The following is a 20,464-nucleotide window of genomic DNA, read 5'->3' as shown; positions in this document are numbered from 1 at the left end:
TTTCAGGATGACTGGTCTCAGGGCCTCTGTGAGCAGCTCCTTAGATGCGTGTTTTAGATTTGAAATCCAAACGCAACACTGCGTTCCAAGAATAATAATGATAAAAACAATCCGACATCTTTTAAATTGAATATCTATTGAGGAAATCTGTGGAGCCTTTTATTTGTATTTCAATGTTTGTTTTTGTTCATCCGTTTCCGCACCCCTTTTTTCCTCCCCCCCGACATGACTTGACACCTCGTTCTCCAGTGGTTGCACAGCAGGACACACCAACACATGCAGTGGTGCCAATGCCATGTAAATGTTTAATAAAAGAAAGAGTAATCAATGAGATTTACATGCCATGCTGCACATACTGGAACATTTCTGCAACATGTCACAGACCTCAGAGCCAGAGCCGGGCAATTAGCAGCCAGGGTGAAGCCTATCGCTGTAGTCAGAGTAACTACGCAAGCCATGCATGTCAGAGCTTAATATATAGAGAGGTTTAAAGGTATCATGTATCATAGTAGTAATTAGGAAAGGAATGCTGCATGCACCCACAATGCTACCACAATATGCCTTAATTGACACACGAAGGGAAGGGTGATTAACAGTTTCTTCCTATAGCAGCAGACAGCCATCATCATCGGGAGCCCTGCACTGCCAGCCCGTAACTGAATTTGGAAGAAAAAACTAGAAAAATCTACAGCAAAGGTCAGACTGACCTCAGGATTCCAGCAATGTCAGACTCATTAAATTCTAAGCTGTACAAAGAGCTATGACTTGCAGGCACTTGGGCCTAAGAGGATTAAGGTAAGTGTCCCACGTAAAAGCCTATGAAAACAAAGATTAATCTGTGGAGCCGAAGAAAGGCTGAATTTAACTTTAAACACTGTGGTGGAGTAGAAAGAAAGGAAGGGAAAAAAAGAATGAAAAAGGGAAAGGAAAAAAAAAACATGGAATAGTCTTTGAAAACCACAAGGAGGTTAATAGAAGTGGATAGGCGAAATAAGAGAAAAAACGAAAAACTCCAGGCCAGTGTCTCTTTAAACAGAGCAATAGCCGCATGTGGGATACACTGAGAGCCACGAAACAGTCAGTTTCTTTCCCCCAAACAGCTTATTATGTTTTAATGACCATTTTATGCTGGGGGATGTTTATCTCTGGGTCAAATCAGTGCTTATCTTGGGGATTTCCTGTGTCCTGCAGATGAGCTTAGAGATTCACAAAAGGGTTGATCCTCTGATTGTTCTTTTTAATTCAGAAAATATTTAAAAAAGTGTGTGTGTGTTTGTGAACACGAATAGAATTCAAACAAATTTCAATTGTATTAATTAATTCTTTTATTTCTTTATTGATGGATTGATTCATTTAAGGTGTTGAAAAAGTCACAGCTCCTGTAGCCAGACAGATCTTGCTTATGTCCCAGGCAGAGCACACTGACATGAGTATGGGACTGACATTAAAGACCAGCAGTGCGATCCCAGAGGAGTGTGATACTTGGCACGAGAATGATTAATCTCGAAAGGTAGTTGTCACACAGAAGCATTGTTTCAAGTAGTGATCTCTTGTTACATTTGAAGTTGATTCAAATTTGAGGTTTACAGGTGGGTAAAGCCTGTAAAAACATATACATTTAAAATAAATAAAATAATAACAATATAAAATGTATACACAGACTGTAAAGTAACGGACCAATGGTGTGTGTAAGTCTGAGAGAGGGAAATGCCTGTGTATCCATTGTGTTACCATCCACTTCAGAAGTTTTCATCATGTCAAAAAACACCGCATCCTTTTAGAAAATAATAGTCATTATAGAAATTAATTATAACAAAACATATAACACAATTATATTAATGCTAATTATTATTTATCTAAAAAAGGGTTGAAGAAATTCACTCTCCTGAAGCAGGCCTGGTGTTCAGGTCAGGAAGCAGAAACAGATGGGAACGATCTACACCTCTTCAAGACAAAGGTAAAACCTCACTGAGCGCCGCTGACCGAGCACAGAGCGGCCAATTCACAGCGTTTTAAGGGTAGTATTTACAAATGGACAGATCGGCTTTTCTGAAGAAAAGGGGAAGCAGTTTACATCTGAAGAATGCGCACAATGTTGGCAGGTTTTAGTGGTGGCGATGAGGAACATACACAAGGTCAACGCAAGCTCTTGAACCCTCAATCCGGAGCACAATCTCAGGGCAGGGCTGCTCTGACAATCCACACGCTTGAATCACAATGTTGCAGATCGCTGCTTCTCCAAAGGAATGACTGGTATGTATACCGCAGCACAGACACTCGCAAACTCACGCACTCACACAAATGCACACACACACACACACACGCAACCACACACACTGATAAAAGCTCTCGCAATAAGCAATCATAAGGAATCGTATACATATGTATCAATATAGTTTTAATTTCCAAAAGAAAACCAGTTAAAAATATATATATAATAATAAAAACACTGCTACCCCACCCCTGGTGAAGAGTTCACACTTTTCCATTTCCTGTATGCGGACACCGCTGTCACCTCACACCGCCCTATTTATGAATGTAGCTGCAACATATTTTCCGAGACAACATAACGGAAGACTAATTCCACAAAAATGTCATTCTCAGTGCAGGGTTGGGAATGGCTGTATGTTGAATGCAAATTGCGGTGGACAGCAGCGTTGGCTAACAAAATGAAAGAATCAATATGTCCCCATTTTATCAGTTTTCTTGGACCTGTATGGTGTCAATGAGGCCACTGCGCACTGCTAGTGGGGCAGAGTGGCACAGCGTGTGTTAGTGTCAGTGAGGGTGTGTGAGAACATGCTAGGTGTCAAGGTGCCCAAGCCTCACCTTCACGGAGATGGTAGCATCCCCAGCCAGAGAGCCGTTGTCACTCTGCAGGGACTGGAGGTCAGCGCTCAGATCAGGGCTGACCGAGGGGCTGCGACACTCCCCGCCGTCCACACACACGGCTTCCTCTTTGACTCTGGCACTGGCAGGGCCCTCCGCTGCCTCCACCCACGTCCCCTGAAGAACACACAGACACACACATCAGTTTTTAATTGTACAAATCAGAGTGCAGTTGCAGCTACCGCAAGAAAATAGAAAAGTACAGCTAGACTCACACCCAGAATGGGGAAAATTGCCAACCCTAGGAGAAGCAAAGCACAGATAGTCCAGTCTCACAGGTATGCTCCCCGATCAAGGTAGTGTGCAGCTGACACCTCTACAGCACCTCCGAATCAATGCTGACCTGAGCATCGTCCAGGTAACTGGAGGAAGATCTCCACATCACACTTTGTATTTATTTAGGAGAGCATTACAAATGTATTTTCAAACATGAAAGGTGAATATACACTCACCTAAAGGATTATTAGGAACACCTGTTCAATTTCTCATTAATGCAATTATCTAACCAACCAATCACATGGGAGTTGCTTCAATGCATTTAGGGGTGTGGTACTGGTCAAGACAATCTCCTGAACTCCAAACTGAATGTCTGAATGGGAAAGAAGGTGATTTAAGCAATTTTGAGCGTGGCATGGTTGTTGGTGCCAGACGGGCCGGTCTGAGTATTTCACAATCTGCTCAGTTACTGGGATTTTCACGCACAACCATTTCTAGGGTTTACAAAGAATGGTGTGAAAAGGGAAAAACATCCAGTATGCGGCAGTCCTGTGGGCGAAAATGCCTTGTTGATGCTAGAAGTCAGAGGAGAATGGGCCGACTGATTCAAGCTGATAGAAGAGCAACTTTGACTGAAATAACCACATGTTACAACCGAGGTATGCAGCAAAGCATTTGTGAAGCCACAACACGTACAACCTTGAGGCGGATGGGCTACAACAGCAGAAGACCCCACCGGGTACCACTCATCTCCACTACAAATAGGAAAAAGAGGCTACAATTTGCACAAGCTCACCAAAATTGGACAGTTGAAGACTGGAAAAATGTTGCCTGGTCTGATGAGTATCGATTTCTGTTGAGACATTCAGATGGTAGAGTCAGAATTTGGCGTAAACAGAATGAGAACATGGATCCATCATGCCTTGTTACCACTGTGCAGGCTGGTGGTGGTGGTGTAATGGTGTGGGGGATGTTTTCTTGGCACACTTTAGGCCCATTAGTGCCAATTGGGCATCGTTTAAATGCCACGGCCTACCTGAGCATTGTTTCTGACCATGTCCATCCCTTTATGACCACCATGTACCCATCCTCTGATGGCTACTTCCAGCAGGATAATGCACCATGTCACAAAGGTCGAATCATTTCAAATTGGTTTCTTGAACATGACAATGAGTTCACTGTACTAAACTGGCCCCCACAGTCACCAGATCTCAACCCAATAGAGCATCTTTGGGATGTGGTGGAACGGGAGCTTCGTGCCCTGGATGTGCATCCCACAAATCTCCATCAACTCCAAGATGCTATCCTATCAATATGGGCCAACATTTCTAAAGAATGCTTTCAGCACCTTGTTGAATCAATGCCACGTAGAATTAAGGCAGTTCTGAAGGCGAAAGGGGGTCAAACACAGTATTAGTATGGTGTTCCTAATAATCCTTAAGGTGAGTGTACATTGCTTTAGATCTTAATAATACAGTTTTAACTTCACTAATGACAAATAAATTCCACTTTAAGGGAATGACATAATTCTACATAAAAAATCTTAATAAATAAGACAATTGCTCATATTAAATTACACCTGGTGCCCAACAGTTAGTGAGAAAAGAGAAGAGAGTAACACTGCATCCCTGAGAATAACCTTGTAGGGATATCCATTTAAATGAGCAGCAATGGGGAAGAAAGAAAAACATCAGATCCAAAATGCTTTTCTTTTCTTTTTTAATACATTAATTTCTGAGTAATGATCATCTTAAAGAGTAGCCTAGAGAATTATAATGGGCTCTATTAATTCAACACATGTTTTGACTTGTGTTAAATTTCTCAATTGTACTCACATTTAATATTTAAATATTTCATAAGTAATTGTGAGCAACAGAACAAAGATCTGACAGTTAAATGAAAAATAATTGTTTCGTAAGCGATTTGTACTAAAAATTCTCTGTACCCTGGACTGCTGAATCATTTACTATGAAGGCTGCAAAGCAGGGGAACAAAATGTTTCCGGCAGTGCAAACGACCGTCACAACGGAAGCACAATTCAAAGCCTCTCTCTGAGACAATAGAAAACTAAGTAATTTTCTGGCAAACCCACAATCTCTCCCTTTACACACTGTGCTGCCTTTTGATGAATACATTGAAAACGGCATTAAAACACAAACACAGATGTATGCCCTTACCCATGCAACCCCCTCCCCAACTCCCCCAACCTCCTCCACCCCCCCAAATAAAATAAAATAAAATAAAATAATAATAAAAGCACTAAAAACACATCTAACTCAACATGAAAAAAACTACCGGCTTCAGTTTCAATAAGAGTGCTGGCTTTCAAATTGCTTTGGTGTCCTACAAAATTACCATATGAGAGAATATTTACAACTCTACAAAATTTCTATCTGTTTCTATGAAAGCTACGTCCATCGCGATCATGGAACAAAATGAAAGGCCTGCCTTACTTGTTGAGCGCAATTAAGCCTCAACAAAAGACAGCGCAGGCAGTTTAACATTTCATAGGGCTGTAATTATTCTTTAACTGTTAGAAAGTGCTGTCCCCTAGGAACTAATTACTGAAAAGCGCTCATCACACACAAGATATATACAAACAAATCCTTCAAGCACAAAGTAAATGTTTAAACATTAAAAGGGGCGAATACAGGAAGCCATACCAATCAGTTTGGTTCAGTTAATTACTAATAAGAATTGCAGCCCGGTTATGTTAGATAATTATGACACCAAATCACACCTCAAAGAAGGGCCTCTGGCTGACTGTAATATAGATCTAATAATCAGTGTAAAAGTAATCAAGCAAAAACGCAGATAGGCTGCTAGGGATGTGTGTAGCACAACAGGCTTATTAACGGTATTACATCAGAGCTCCGAGAACACGGGCAGAGCGGCTCGTGAAGACAGCGAGTGGACTGGGGCCTTCCCTTTACACAGCCAAGTGCAGGTGCAGGCCGCTGTGGCTTTATGTGTACACATCAGCTCAATACACACATAACAAGGCTAATAAATAAGAATAGACTTAAGAATAACAACTATAACAAAAGCATCCCTCTCAAAGGTGGGCCTGAATATCAGCATGTAAATGAAGAATTTAAATCTATACCAAACATAAATAAATACACAATAAAGGAAGGAAGCAGGAGCATTAAGCACAAAATTCTGCTTCTTCAGTGTCAACAAATGCTCATTTTGTAGAAATTTAATTGCAGTCAAGAGTGCCTCGGGCCGCCTGTATAGCTGGCTGCAAACCCATTCCCCGGCTAACTTTGCTTTGCATTCTGGTCCGTGGTCACATTTGTTTTGGGAGCAAAGAGCTAATTGCCATACAAGTCACTTTTCTAAGCTCCCATTTTTCCACTTTAGAAGAGGTAATCAAAATGCACTGCAAATACGAAAGGTGACTTTAAGTCTCTGTGATATCTGGTCGGATTTAAAAAGGACAAATGTGATGTCAGCCACCCAGCAGCAAGGCAGGCCTCCTTCTCGCTTCTGTTTGTATTGTCCTTGAGATTATATTGTGTCCCAGCATTACGTGATCTGAGCCATAACCTTACAATCCTATTTAGGCAAATTAACATTTAATTTTCCCCAACGCACTGTAACCCTTTCTAATGCAGTGTATGAAATGGATTGCTTTTGAAAACATTATCAGATGTACAGCATGTACACTTTACTGATGGCTACATCAGGGAGAACAGGGACTGGTTTACGATTCCTAAAAAAAAGAAAAGTTCCTCAGTAGGGAAGAATGCTTGTAGTGACCTTCAGCAACATCTAAAAAAAAAAACACACAACTCCTTAGCAAGTAAGAGGCAGTCTTGTGCAGAAACAGAGATGGCATTCATATGCAAGGTATTCAATAACTAAATGATGGCTTTTAACATGTAATTCTTTGCAGCTGGCACAGCCTTCATATATACTGGTACGATTTTCTGAGTGACGCTGATCGACGACCGTGTTTGACTGTACAGCATGGAATGTGTCCCAGCACTGGTGATGATGCTTGGGGCTCGAAAAAAGTGGGGCTGGGGCCTTTGAATTAAGCCACAGCTCCTCCATCCGTGCAAAAACCGTTAACTGACATGGCAAGTGTGCAGATAAACAAATTGCATTAAGGACTGTTAAAAAAAATAATAATAATAAATTAAGACATAATGTGAAGTGCAGGAGGAGGGGAGTGGGCCAAAAAAACCAACTAAATATTTTTGCTAGATATTAATTCATTCATCTGTTGATGCATTTTTATTTAGTTATTGATTGCAGTCCCCCCCTAGCGCTCCTCTAAAAAAGTTTGGACAGTCATCCACGACAATCCCATCCGTTCCTGCGCTGCACCTATCTCCCCATGGGTTACGTCACACCTAGTGCAGTCCTTCGGAGCCCGAGACGCACAAATGTAATTACTGTAATGTCAATTTGGTTTCAATAATGTCTGAACGACGGAGAGACAAACAAAGCTGTAGAAATCCTATTTGGGTTAGAAGCAGCCCATATGGAAACTTACCAACTAGTGCTAATACTGCTAATAGGATGTTCCACTCTAAATAGAAGCTCATGTTAATACCAAGATTTTCATTCATGCTGGAAATTGTAGTTTTAAATTACAGTTTAATGCTTTAGATTTTTAATAAAAAAAGCCCCCCAAAAAACCTTCACAGCAACACAAAAATTACCACAGTTTCGGAATTGAGGTTTAGCTTCCTATTGTCAGCCAATTACTATGCAATCTCTTTCTTATGACTGAATAGCTCACTGTTAGCAAATAATGAAAAGGCAATTATGGCAAAGCTGTGTTCATATTACCCTCTTCATTTTATGCGGGCTGTAATTATTGTCAATCCTAGAGGCTTACTCTACCATGTAAGAGGCACCAGGGAAGAAAATGGAGTGGGCTGGTGCATGGAAAATTGCAAATGTCACAGCTACCTTTTATCAGCACGGCTAGACCTTTACCATTAAAAAAACTGCATGCACACACACACGCACACACACACCCACACACACGCACACACAGAAGAACGCACACTCATTCACACACATGCACACCACACACACATAGGAACACACAAGAAACTATGTGTGTTTTGCAAATTCTTTACCTCAAGCTGTTGCAACAACTGAAGTGCAACACTGGCGGCAAAAAAATAAAATAATAATCATTCGCTGCTTTTGTTCTTTTTTTTTTTTTATTCCAATAATTCCCAGTAGAACCTGCTTTTTCTGCCAGTGTCTGTCTAAAAACAAAGTCATGGAAATATTCCTTTTGCCAGGGCTCTCATTAACTGTCTCCATGCTGTTCAGTAATGGGGAGTGGCATATAAATGATCCACTTTATAGGTTTTGATCTGTAATACTGAGAGGAAGTATGCCACATATGGACAGCCTTCCCAGTATAAAAGGGAAAAAAAAAATTAAAAAAGGGAGAGAGAGGGATTGTGACACACATGACAAGAGGCTCGCGGTGTTATTATTTTAATGGGGGTGGCTTTGACCCTTAAAAATACATTTCATCACCGTTTCCCTTAGTACCAACACCGAAAGTACATCATTAGAGTCTCACATCAATAAAGGCTATGCATATAAAACACTAAAGTTGCACAAGTGGCAGTGCAGAGAGGAGAGAGGCAGGAGAAAAGAAAGGGAAATCTTTTGTCAATACACTCGCATACATTCATGACAAATCAAAGGGAATAAACAATGTCATGATTTTACTATACCTAGACAGCCAGGAAGCAAAATTACAAACATGATTTTGACAACTGAAGACTCAAGGTCAGCCTTAAAGCACCTAAATTGCACTGTTTAAAGCTGCACACCAAATTCGTGTAGACATTCTTGTATCTGGCATGCACATTTATAATAATTTCTTGAAAGTTTTTCAGAAGATGCTGCTCCTTTCGTGTTTAACAAGATTCTTGAAAGGGCACATGAAGAAAAGTATATTTTTTTAAGAAACACGCTGCATACATGAGATGCTGAATCTGCTTTTCAAATCACTAGTGAAGGCTGTCACAGTCATATTCTTCTTCTAAAGTAATAAAATTCCCCACCAGGTTCATCACAAAAGGAAGTGAAACAACATCAAATCAAAACTCAGCAGAAAAGGGTCTTTTAACTTTCGAAACTCTTTAAGTTCTAAGAGCAGACACATTCATGAACAACTAGTTTATTTATTCCCTGGGCTTATTTATTTATTTATTTATTTATTTATTTACCCATGCAATGAGAAGCAATGTAGTCATTACAGCTTACTTCACTGTCACTATCGCAGACAGTGTTATTCCACTACGTTTGTCTTCAGATGTCTTTCTGAAGCCTCCAGTTCTTTTGTTTCCTGACCATGTGGAAATAAGGTGTGGTTACTACGATATCAAAGCACCCAAAAGAAAGCCGAGGCAGTAACCTGATCAGGAATACAAAACAAAAACAAAACAACATTTACCTATGAGTCAGGAAAGTTAGGTTTTTATTTTCCTTCCACTGTAATAAGTCCAGACAAAAATAAAATCTAAGTAAATAAATACAATAAATTAAAAGTAGGTAGGGAGGTTCCTACCAGCCCAAAACAGTCCACAGTGTGGGAGACTGGTGCCAAAGGCAGCTCTTTAGCATGGGATGCTTTCCTGCGGCTGCGGCCCTGTGGCTGCGGCCCTGTCTCCACAGCACGGCAGGCGTATTAGTAATCCTAAACCCACTAGTTTTCATTTTGTGGGGTTTGGTCTCTGTTCTGCTGCAATGTAATGTAAAACACCATAATAATAACAATAATAATGAGAGATCTTGTATACTGTTGGAATGCATATAACAGGATTTTGAGGTTTGCTCTTTGTAGTTTAAAAAAAAAATGCTTTCTGTTTTTTATGTTATAGTGTGCCGCTCCTTTACTAAACAATCACAAATAAACGTACGGTGTAGTTTTTGTTTTTCAACTAATCAATAAAATGCACACAAAAAAAGGTAAATGACTGCAGGCTTGGGTATGTTTTTCAATAAATAAATAAATCCAAATAAAAAATAAAAACACAGCCTAGTTTGCTAGTTTTACACTGAGCTGACAGTGAAAGGAGGCTTTAAAGCTGTCATTGTCACAGACCTTGAAGTGACTGCCCTCAACACTGAACAGCACAGTCTCAATTCTGTTTGAAGTGTGCCGTGTTGCTGTACCATCACATATTCATCACCTTGATGTTCTCTGCGCACGCCTGGATACGCCTGCAAAATTCATTATAGTAGAAGAATAAATAATAAATAAATAAATAAAATATATAAATAAATAAATCCTAGCATTTTCAGAAAGCTTTCAGGTCATGGATAATTATGGTCTACTTCTCTGCAAAGAAACAGGTAGCGCAAATCTGGAGATGAACAACAACGAAATCTGAGCAATGCAAAGTATACATAATTATATTAAGCACAGTACAAAAATAGCTTTAATATCCTGAAAGACAGGGGCTGATAAATAAACATGCAATATACTGTGAGCGAGTAGAACTCTTTAGTTATCAAAAACATCTTCCAGTTATTTTCTTTGATTAAGTGCCAGAACTCTGATACCCTGGCCTGTTTAAAGTCCTGCTGCAGAAGGAATAAAACTATCTGGCACTTTAAACAGTAATCTGCGCCGTAAGACACAGTAGCCTGCCTGCCTATGGCTATGGAGATATGACCCCACCATTAATCTTTATGCAATGAAAGAGCCCAGAAATACTGAGTTTACAAAGCTAAACGATATCTAAAAACACATTACTGAGTGAAATATTTTAATGTGGCTAATTACACAATCTGAACCTCAAATTAGACAAATCCATCACCAGTAAAAAAATGCGAAGTTGGTGGTCTTACTGGAAGCCAGAGGAAATGTATGTACTTAATTATATAATAATCTACATTACATTTTCCTTCATTTGCCGGATATATACTTAACTATTGAGCTAGAATCCATGTACACTAACCAAACTGCTGAAACGTTCTATATCATAATTGTAAAGCATTACTGCATAATTATAAAACATTATATATAATAAGACATATAAGACTCATATATACATATATATATATATACATACTTACATGAAATATAAATACACAAACACAATAATTATTATTATAATAATGTGGCTAACTGGCAAATAATTGCCGTTTTGATGTTTTACTTATTTGAGAGACTTGGCAAAAGAGACTTGGATACAAAAGGAAACATGCAAATCCTGTTTTGTTTGGAAACCGAAACCATATTAGACTTTACTTCCAGTTTTAAAAATAAAAATGGGCCAATGTGATTTATTGAGAAATCCTGTGTAATGTCAATGCAAACTGATGCGTCCCACAGGCATACTAATAAGCTCCATGACATAATAACTTGTTATAGCACACCAGCGGGACATTAAAATTATTCCAAAGATAACACAGTGCAACACCCTGAGCAGCAGGCAGCTTCCACTGTGCCTTTTACATCTTTAATAGTCACTAATCATGGGCTCGCCTGGAAAAAGTGAAGAGGAAACAATGTTTTAAACGTGAGATAGTAAATGCAGCTCTAGTCTCAGAGGAATTCATAAATTACACACTAGGGGGAAGAGTCCAAATAAACATGAAAGTTATACAGAGCGTATTTGGTAAACTGACTCTTATGAGAAAAACATATAGATGGGTCTCATAACCTCTTCACTGCGCTGCTCCCACGTCTTGAAATTAACCTTGTACACAGACACACACAGCCATACACACACATAGATACTTATATACAGATACACACACCCTCCCATACATACATATAGACACACACACACAAACATGTGCGCACACACATACATTAGTAAATGTTGTCAAAGTAACACTTTAACCTTTCTCTTCAAATACTTAATACATCATTTTGCATTTATGAAAATGTAGGCAAACATTTAATTTGTGTTCCTATCGAGATCTCAGGGGACAGTGAGGACACGCTGCAGCCTCTTCAATGCAACATGTGCGCACCTGGAGATTTGCAGAGATGTGTTTCCAACCTGGATGATCATATTTAAGTAGCTGCCTTGGGTTCAGTAGGGTTAAATCACACATGTGCTGAGTTTGATGGTTCATTCTCAGATTAGGGAAAAGGCTCGTTTAATTTCACAGCTGTAAAAAATAAGAATGATTGAGGGGGGAAAAAGGAAGCAGAAGTGAAGAGCTACAATTTTACTGAAATCCACAATCACTAAGAATATTATGTTAGAGAAACGTATATATATTTTAAAGATATATAGGTTATGCATTTCCTTTTTTAACTTTAATTATGTATTGCATTTAAATATGGCCAGTGCTAGTTTGAGGTATCCTTACTGCCGGTTCTGCTGCACACACTGAGTATAGCCTACATATTTGCATGTAAAAATGCTACATGTATGTGATCAATTAAAATGTCATACACTTAAATGTAGAACAAGACTGAAGTAGATGCTCCCTGATCTTCAGGCAGAGTTAAGTTAAGGATACATTTAGTCTCGTACAGCTTCAGGCACTATCTGCAGACACAGCAGTTAACATTATCCTAATAGCACACAGGGGCTCGAACTTCTATCACAGCCCTCACTCGCCTGCTTTTAGTTCAGGGGCTTCGTTTATCCTTTAATTAGCCCTTAAGATTGCAAAAGGCGTTGAATAACAAACTGACTGCTAGCTAGGACTACAGTCATGCAATCAAAACTGCTACAGCACCACATACTAACCAGCGAAAAGCAAAACATGCAGAATAGGTCAGTTTGTGCTTTACAAGACGCCTCTATGGACAATGACACACAAAGAGAAATCATTTAAAATATAAAAAGTGACTTGAGTAGGCAAATTTGACAACTTTGAACAACCTTTCCTCTTAAAGTATTTATTTTTATTTGTTTTACTCTGCAGCAAAGGGTAGTGTTACTGCTACGGCCTACATCACCTCTCAGTCTGTCTTTAAAAAAAAAAAAAAAAAAGGTTAATTCATGAATTAAGTATCAAAAATAACTACTTTATTCCTTCACTGTTTAATACAAGAGCTATGCCACCTGGACACCAGATACAGACAAGCCTTATAAACTCCCTCTGTACTATTCTAATAGACGCGGTAAGGAAAGAGAAATCAAAGCACATCCTGGCAGCCCATAGCCAAGCTTCTGAAGACGAACACTATTTTTAGGCTTTAACATAAACCAGCAGTTGCAGACTAAAGCAGACCATTGTGCTCCCAGATGTGGTGAGAATTGGGACAGAACTGACCAGTGCTGACTGGGAAAGATTTCCTCCTTTATGACATCATCAACGGAGACCATCAAAGCATGTCTGACGGACAGGTGACACCAATTAGGGGAGATTACGGAGGTCCGCGCAGGCCCACTGTGCTCCTCCGAACTCCACCACTCCCCCGGTCAAAGTAAGCACTTTCATTATATTGCCGTTCCCCAAGGCCTGTTCTTTAAGATTTTCTCAAAATTCAAAAGCTAATTTGGAATGTTGCAGCCATTTATTTTATTGTACTTATTCTTTTTTTTCTTTTAAGTTTCTCAAACATTATTATTATTATTATTATAAACATGCTATTATTATTATTTAATGGTGTAAATAAATACATACATTCATAAAAATTAAGTTAAATAAAAAATCTCTTTAAGTCAGTCACCAATTCAATGTGAGCCACAGCGCTCATTATAGGCGTTCAGTATGAAGAAGCGCAGACATCTGACCAGGACTCTGTGGTAAACGTCTGAACACATTGATGCAGGTAACATGGAGGTACAACGCTACTTATGTGTTGAATTTATTTTTATTTTAGTAGCAGAGGTGAATTATATATTTATAAAATATAAATGTCTCATTGTTCTTTCAATGTATTAATTATGAGGCAATAACCCTGCAGTGTTCTGGTTATTTTTATTTATTCCTTTTAACAACTGTCCATGTATTATTCATTACTAACTCATACAGCACTGTGTATTTATACGCTCAGAGTCTCACCTTGAATCTAAAGTGTTACAAACTTGATTGAGCTTTGCTTTGATTGTCTTCCACACTGTGTTAATTAACTCATTATACTTTCAGGAGGCCATTGTTTACTTTCTTAAGAAAACGTTTACAAAGGGAAGCTGCACCGAGAGGCAGTGTTAGCTTTGCAATTAGATCCAAGTTGGAGACTGTGTGCAAGAGAAAGAGAGTCAAAGTGCTTTTACTCTCAGGATCCCGGGGTCTACGTTGTAAGGGTACTAAAACAGAGAACATTCTGACAATGTCTTACTTCTGTATTAGTAATAATAATAATAATAATAATAATAATAATAATAATAATAATAAAATAACAACAAATGTACTGAAAAAATGTGCTCATAACAGAGGTTGAAACACAAGTATAGTACAAATAAAATCCTAATGAATGCCTATTCCCTGACTCTATATGGCTCTCTGTAACACGTGGAGGGCAAGAATGTCTCCCCACACTCCCAGAGATGGAGAGGAGGGGAGAAAGGGAAAGAAAAAAGAATAAAGATATTTCAATGTCAGCAAATCTTATAATACCCGCTATTACAATTTTCCACTAAATTTTTGGACATGCAGTCATTCCATTTTTGTATTATTATTATTAAACTAGTAATCTATTCGCACTTTGGTTCCTTTGTGTAACATAATGTAGAAAATGACAGTGGAATTTGTAATTATCCATTTAAATACATTTATCTAACAATTTGCTCTATTGAAGTCCTTGACAAGCAGCTAATAAGCTGCAGTCTTCGCGTCCGTGCTTCTGAGGAAGCTCAGATTCGATTGTCAGAACTGTTTTAACCCTTGAGCAGTGTCGTATTTCCCCCAGACAGCTCTGCGTGTTACATGATCGTTCAGGTCAGCATCTCATTCAACATAATAACAAAGGATACACTTCAAAAATGCACTTCAGCTGCAGCGATACACTGCAGTTTTGCTGTGCTGCTGCTTCCACAACATTCAGGGACTGAGGGAGACATTCAGATCCGAGAAATCTTTAACCCACAGAGGAGTGGCATTGCGCGTCAAAGTGTGTACAAATGAGTACAATCCAACAAACCAAATATGTAAATAAATCAGTAAATAATCAAAGAAGCAGATACGAAGTACAAAAATAAAAATAAATTGTATTCAACGTCAGTAGTGTATTCTCATATTATACTCTACACTGTAGAATACTGTACACTGTGACTGTAGAGTTTAACAAGAAGTTTAGCCTGTCATTTGTGCTTCCTACTTCAGTAAAAAGGAGCCTGCATGGTTCTATAGGCAGCAGGCCTTGTGCTTTGTGCCCCAGAGCACAGGGTGGTGAAGAGCAGAGGCATCAGCATGACCGCTGCAGTACCCCACTCTGTTCATCCTGGGCCTGAGGCTCTGCACACTGCCCTAACCCCTCTTGCCCTGGGGGGTGTTGCCCAGAGCCCCAGAGCGCCACACTGTGGTTGGGAGGGGCAGTTGCTGGGGGGGGGTTCCACTGTAAGCAAAGCCTTCGGACTTTAGCAGTTCTGGGAGAATCATTACCTTCAGCTGCTAACCCCAACATGGATATGTATTTTGGGAACAATTCCAATGGAACCAGATGAAAAAAAAAAGCCCCCAGGGTATTGGCAGGGGTGGAGGGCAGTCAGAGGTGGGTGAGTCAAACCCCCTACTTATTATATTATTGACTGGGAGTCTGCACACAGTTAGCTTTCACCCAGACAGGCCTGTCTACTTGGGAGTCTGTCAGCCGAGCTATGTGGCCAGGCTCTGTTATGGCCAGCCACTCAGTGAAGGAGAATATCTCGCCACCGCTGTCAGGCAGCGTTTGTGTGTCCACTGCCGCCGGACAACAGAGTGACTCTTTCCGAATTAGTTTATTTTTTTCTTCCCGCCGCAAATTCTAGATCTCTAGAAGGGAAACAAATGGCCGCTGAGAAACAAAATAAATGATGGCCGCAGAAAAAGGGTTTAATGAAGGCATCCTAATGCACAGCTGAGCTGGGCCTACTCAGACTCAGCGACAGAGACCAGACCCTGACACAACTCTGCTGAGTTCATAAAAAGCAATTAAAGAGGTTCACACTGCATGAACCAGGCCCTGAATCAACAAGGTTCACGCTAGACATACAGAACCAGTAAAATGTAAGATCCCCCTTTTATCTGATTCAGGTATGTATGAAAATAAGTAAACAGCCGCATATAGTCAATATCAAAAATAACCTAGTTTAACCTTCTCATTAACTTAGGGATAACAGTTCAGGAAAAAGGCGTCAGCTTTTACTGGAAACATGTGGTGCCCACATTAAATGTATTCCAGTGTAAACGGCACGCACATTTGGAGTTGGCCAATGAATAACACAACTTAACCTAGGATAATGTACAATACCCTACTAAATCTAGGTGTGCTGCAGTAACTGAAACAATGCCCTCACATGTCTTTTAATGACAGCATCAAACCGTTAAAGAGAAAGAAAGCTGTAGTTCCAACATTTTTTTTTATATACCAAACAAAAAGTCCGAATGAATTCACCAAAGAACACAATGTTAATAATGATACAAATCTTCAGGGAGCAGGGAGAAAAACTAACAATACCCTGGAATAGGTTGACAGTGGATTAATATCTGCCTATTTCCTGTAAAGTGCATTCTCCCACATACAGTTAAGCCCAGCCAAACACTAAGCACTGTAAATTGCATATCAGACACTAATGCAGGCTTCTAATCCTATTTGCATTCATATTAGTTCCTAGGTATCCTCATCCTAAGATTTGCTTATTTGTATCCTTTTTTCGAGTGAAATAACTTTATGCATGATATCAGTATCTTTATAATTCCCCATCTATAAACTCAATTTCTTTTAAATATACTTCCTGTGAGAAGGTAAAGGTACTCTTATAAAAATTTATTTCCAAGCTGAACAGATCAGTAAACATGTACACTGGAAGGCCCGTAATGGACTCTATCACTGCGTACGGCCTGAGAATTAAATTCTCATATAGCATCCATGCTGGAGTTCCAATAGCTTAAATCCCAGAAGGCTGATTTGTAAGTCTCCCCCCTAACAAGCCCTGTGCTTCTGTGCAGTACACTCCAGTGTTGGGGGGGAAGGTGCCTTGACCTATTTGCACATTAATAAACTTGGAGGATGTTTATTATACGAGGCGAAGATACAGTGTTTATGTTTACAGAGCCACGGGGAAATTTGACTACACTCTCTGTAGCCAAGAGGACACTGCTGGGACCTCCAGTGTTGTCCTGAATATGGGACATGGTGTAAAAATGAAAAATAAAATCAATCAATCAATCAATACAGACATTTTGTTTGATTTAAAGCCAGCTCAGGTGGCGTTATGAATTAACCCAATGATGGAAGCCCTTCTCTCTATCCCACTCCCAGTCTGCTTCCCTATGTCAGGGTCTACCTCCTGGTGACAGCCTGCTAATGGGCTTGTCTGAACACAAACACACAATATTATTACCGCAGTGGACTGGAGTCTACGCATATTTAGACTGGTCAAAATTATAATATACACTAGCATGAAACCCCAACTCCCGACCCCGCCCACACAAATAAATAAATAAACAAATGCATCATACATACATACATACATACATAAATAAGTAAATAAATAAATAAGGGATAATCTATTTTGATTTATAACCCCAGCTCAGTGAATCCACAGCTAAAAATTCACTCAAAAATCGTTATGCCTATTTCCTGCATACAGTCAACAGTTTTATCCATTAGCATGTATTCTAGCTTCCCTCCCCTGTTCAATGAAATAACAATATGCATTTCTCCAAGTTGTTTTCTGCAGGCATTACCATGCAGACACTGCGTATATGTGTCACCATGCTTTACAATAACATTCTGTTTCTACAGTGGAAAACCACAGAAAAACAAGCTGAGACGCAGTTACACAGAAGGCATAATACAGATTAAACGTTCAGTTTAAAATTATATCATTCTATAACAACAATGAAATGGTATAATTTTTTTTTATATATATATATATATATATATATATATATATATATATATATATATATATATATATATATATATGTATAAATCAGACACCAAAGCCCATGTGTACGGTCTTTTACACACACCGACTCTCTCTCTCACACAGACACACACATACACTCTCACATATTTATTAGTGGTTGCCAAAAGCAGGACTGTAAAAAGAAAGGGGTAAAAAATACAAAGTGAACATCTAAATAATATGCAAGTATCTAGACAGTATAGGTCACATGCAAAGAGGCCGGGGTCAGGAAAAAATTGTCCATCAGTCAGACAAGCAGAACTGATTTGGATGCTAAATAATGGTTTAGATATTCAAAATTCTATATATATGCGAAAGGCTTCACTGAACATTGGATCTTCCCATCAGAGCGCCATTCTGCTTATACATTCCTTTATGCAGCCTTAGTGAAATGCATATGAATTTTAAACATACAGCCCCAATCGACAGAAGGGTGTTTAGTAAGGTTCTGCAGGTCAGAGCACACACAAAGCACAGAGTTTAGGACCCCCTGCACATTTGCACTGGGTTAAACTGCACTTGGCGTGGGCTGTTTCGTCATTTCTCTGCACCACACCTCCTTACTGCTGGCGTCAAAGCTGGTTCTCGATTGTTGTTTTTTTCCGTTTGTGATTTCAAATAAACAAACAAAAACAATCAAATAAGTGTTATCTTTTCACAAACATAATAATGTGGAATAACTCACTAGTATAATTACTCAGGCGTAGTGCAACAAAAAAACAATACAACAGATTATAGAAATGCACAGCAACACGCAGTGATAAATGGGAGCATCTCCAACTCATAATTAAGAGAGGGTGCTCAATCAATATTAATAAATCACTGGAAACTGAATTCCTCCTGTCCTCGGAAGTAAGTTTAAGTTAACGTATACTTATTTTCTGGCACACCAGATTAAATATATCATCAATGATTAAGGTACAACAGAACTGATGCATTACAAAGACACATTATTTGTTGTCTTCCATTCCTGGATAAAATAAGGAATATGTAAAGGTAGAGAGTAAAAAAAAAAAAAAAAACTTATGCTTATATATAAATGCTTATAATATAAAATGCTTATATTAAAAGTAAACCAAAATAAAGGAAAACAGTGAATCCTTTGTTTTGTATCACATCTGAACCCCATTGGAACATTATCTACTCATGTTTTGTATAATTAATGAAACACACAATACAAAATTGAATGTAAGACTTTTTGAGTCATTACACAAAAAGAAAATGTCTTCCGAAATACAACAGTTTAACACCAAAAAAAGTTAGCGCTCCAGTCCGTTCATTTGAAGCAAACCCAAAACACAAACCACACTTCTTATGGGCATACCTTTGTAGATAAAAAGAAACAGATGACAGTCTGTACATATGCAGGACTGCCCAATCAATGGATCTGTGCAGGTCAGAGTCCTGACCGGAGCGAATGCAGGGCTGTGTGCGGCTTTCACAAAGACATACTATTCACAGAGACCGGGCCCACTTAACAACGGCTGTCCAAAGACATGTTTGCCAGGAGGGTTTATCTATGTGAAGCTGGTTGAAATAACAGGGGGGGGTTGTTTTTTCCTGATTAATTATTATATCAAGATAACCAAAACTTTATCATTTTCCTAGAAACCGGCAGTAGGTGACAGAGACATAAACATGGGCTGTTAAGGAAGATTTCTGAGCCTGCTGGAGGCGACCCCATTTTGCCCGTAACCGTGCAGACATTCTTTTACTAATTTCATCACAAACAGACTAACGTTCCACTCAGATCGGCCGATTTTATACTCTTACCAGCTCAGCTAGCACAATGTGACCTGATATTTTAGGTTTTGCACTGGATTAGCACTGAGCTGATAACACCACACTCTTGCTGTTTACACAGGTAAAGGGATTAAAGCATCTCAACCCACTGAAGAAGGAAAAACAAAAAACAGAAGGGACTGTGAAAGTGGGAGGTAAGAGGATGCCCCTGCTATGAATTTTCTCTTACTGATCTGGATCTGAAGGCTGGCTCACATTTTGCAATCTATTTCTTCTGATGGTTTCAAATGTTATGCATTAAATCTTTAATAAGCATATCACTATAGGCTTCCTTTGTTTTAGCATGCCTTCACTGCTCTTTTCATTTCATATTCACTCGCTGTAAGCATTATGTTCTGTGTATCCAGTCTACGTGGATCCCATTCACACCAAACCTGTCTGAGATTGTAATCTACAAAAGCCAAGCTGAGTTTTAAAGAATAAAAAACATTATTACAATGCAGCAACTGATTTCAGGACATAAATCACTTGTTAAGAGAGTCTTCCAATCACACACACCCCCTCGGCTTGAAGGAAGTTGCTGTAAAATAAAT

General features: G+C 39.1%; 1 protein-coding gene across 1 annotated transcript in view; it reads right to left on the bottom strand.

Moving 5' to 3' along the window:
• LOC136758249 (uncharacterized) overlaps positions 1-20,464 on the bottom strand; it is a 75,410-nt gene that overhangs the window by 33,784 nt on the left and 21,162 nt on the right. The window contains exon 4 of the mRNA XM_066712511.1: positions 2,830-3,006. Coding sequence (XP_066568608.1) covers positions 2,830-3,006 — 177 coding nt within the window. The remainder of the gene's footprint in view (positions 1-2,829; positions 3,007-20,464) is intronic.

Source organism: Amia ocellicauda, chromosome 9, assembly GCF_036373705.1.
Source record: "Amia ocellicauda isolate fAmiCal2 chromosome 9, fAmiCal2.hap1, whole genome shotgun sequence".
Classification (NCBI taxonomy): domain Eukaryota; kingdom Metazoa; phylum Chordata; class Actinopteri; order Amiiformes; family Amiidae; genus Amia; species Amia ocellicauda.
This window is presented reverse-complemented; position numbering and strand designations above follow the sequence as displayed.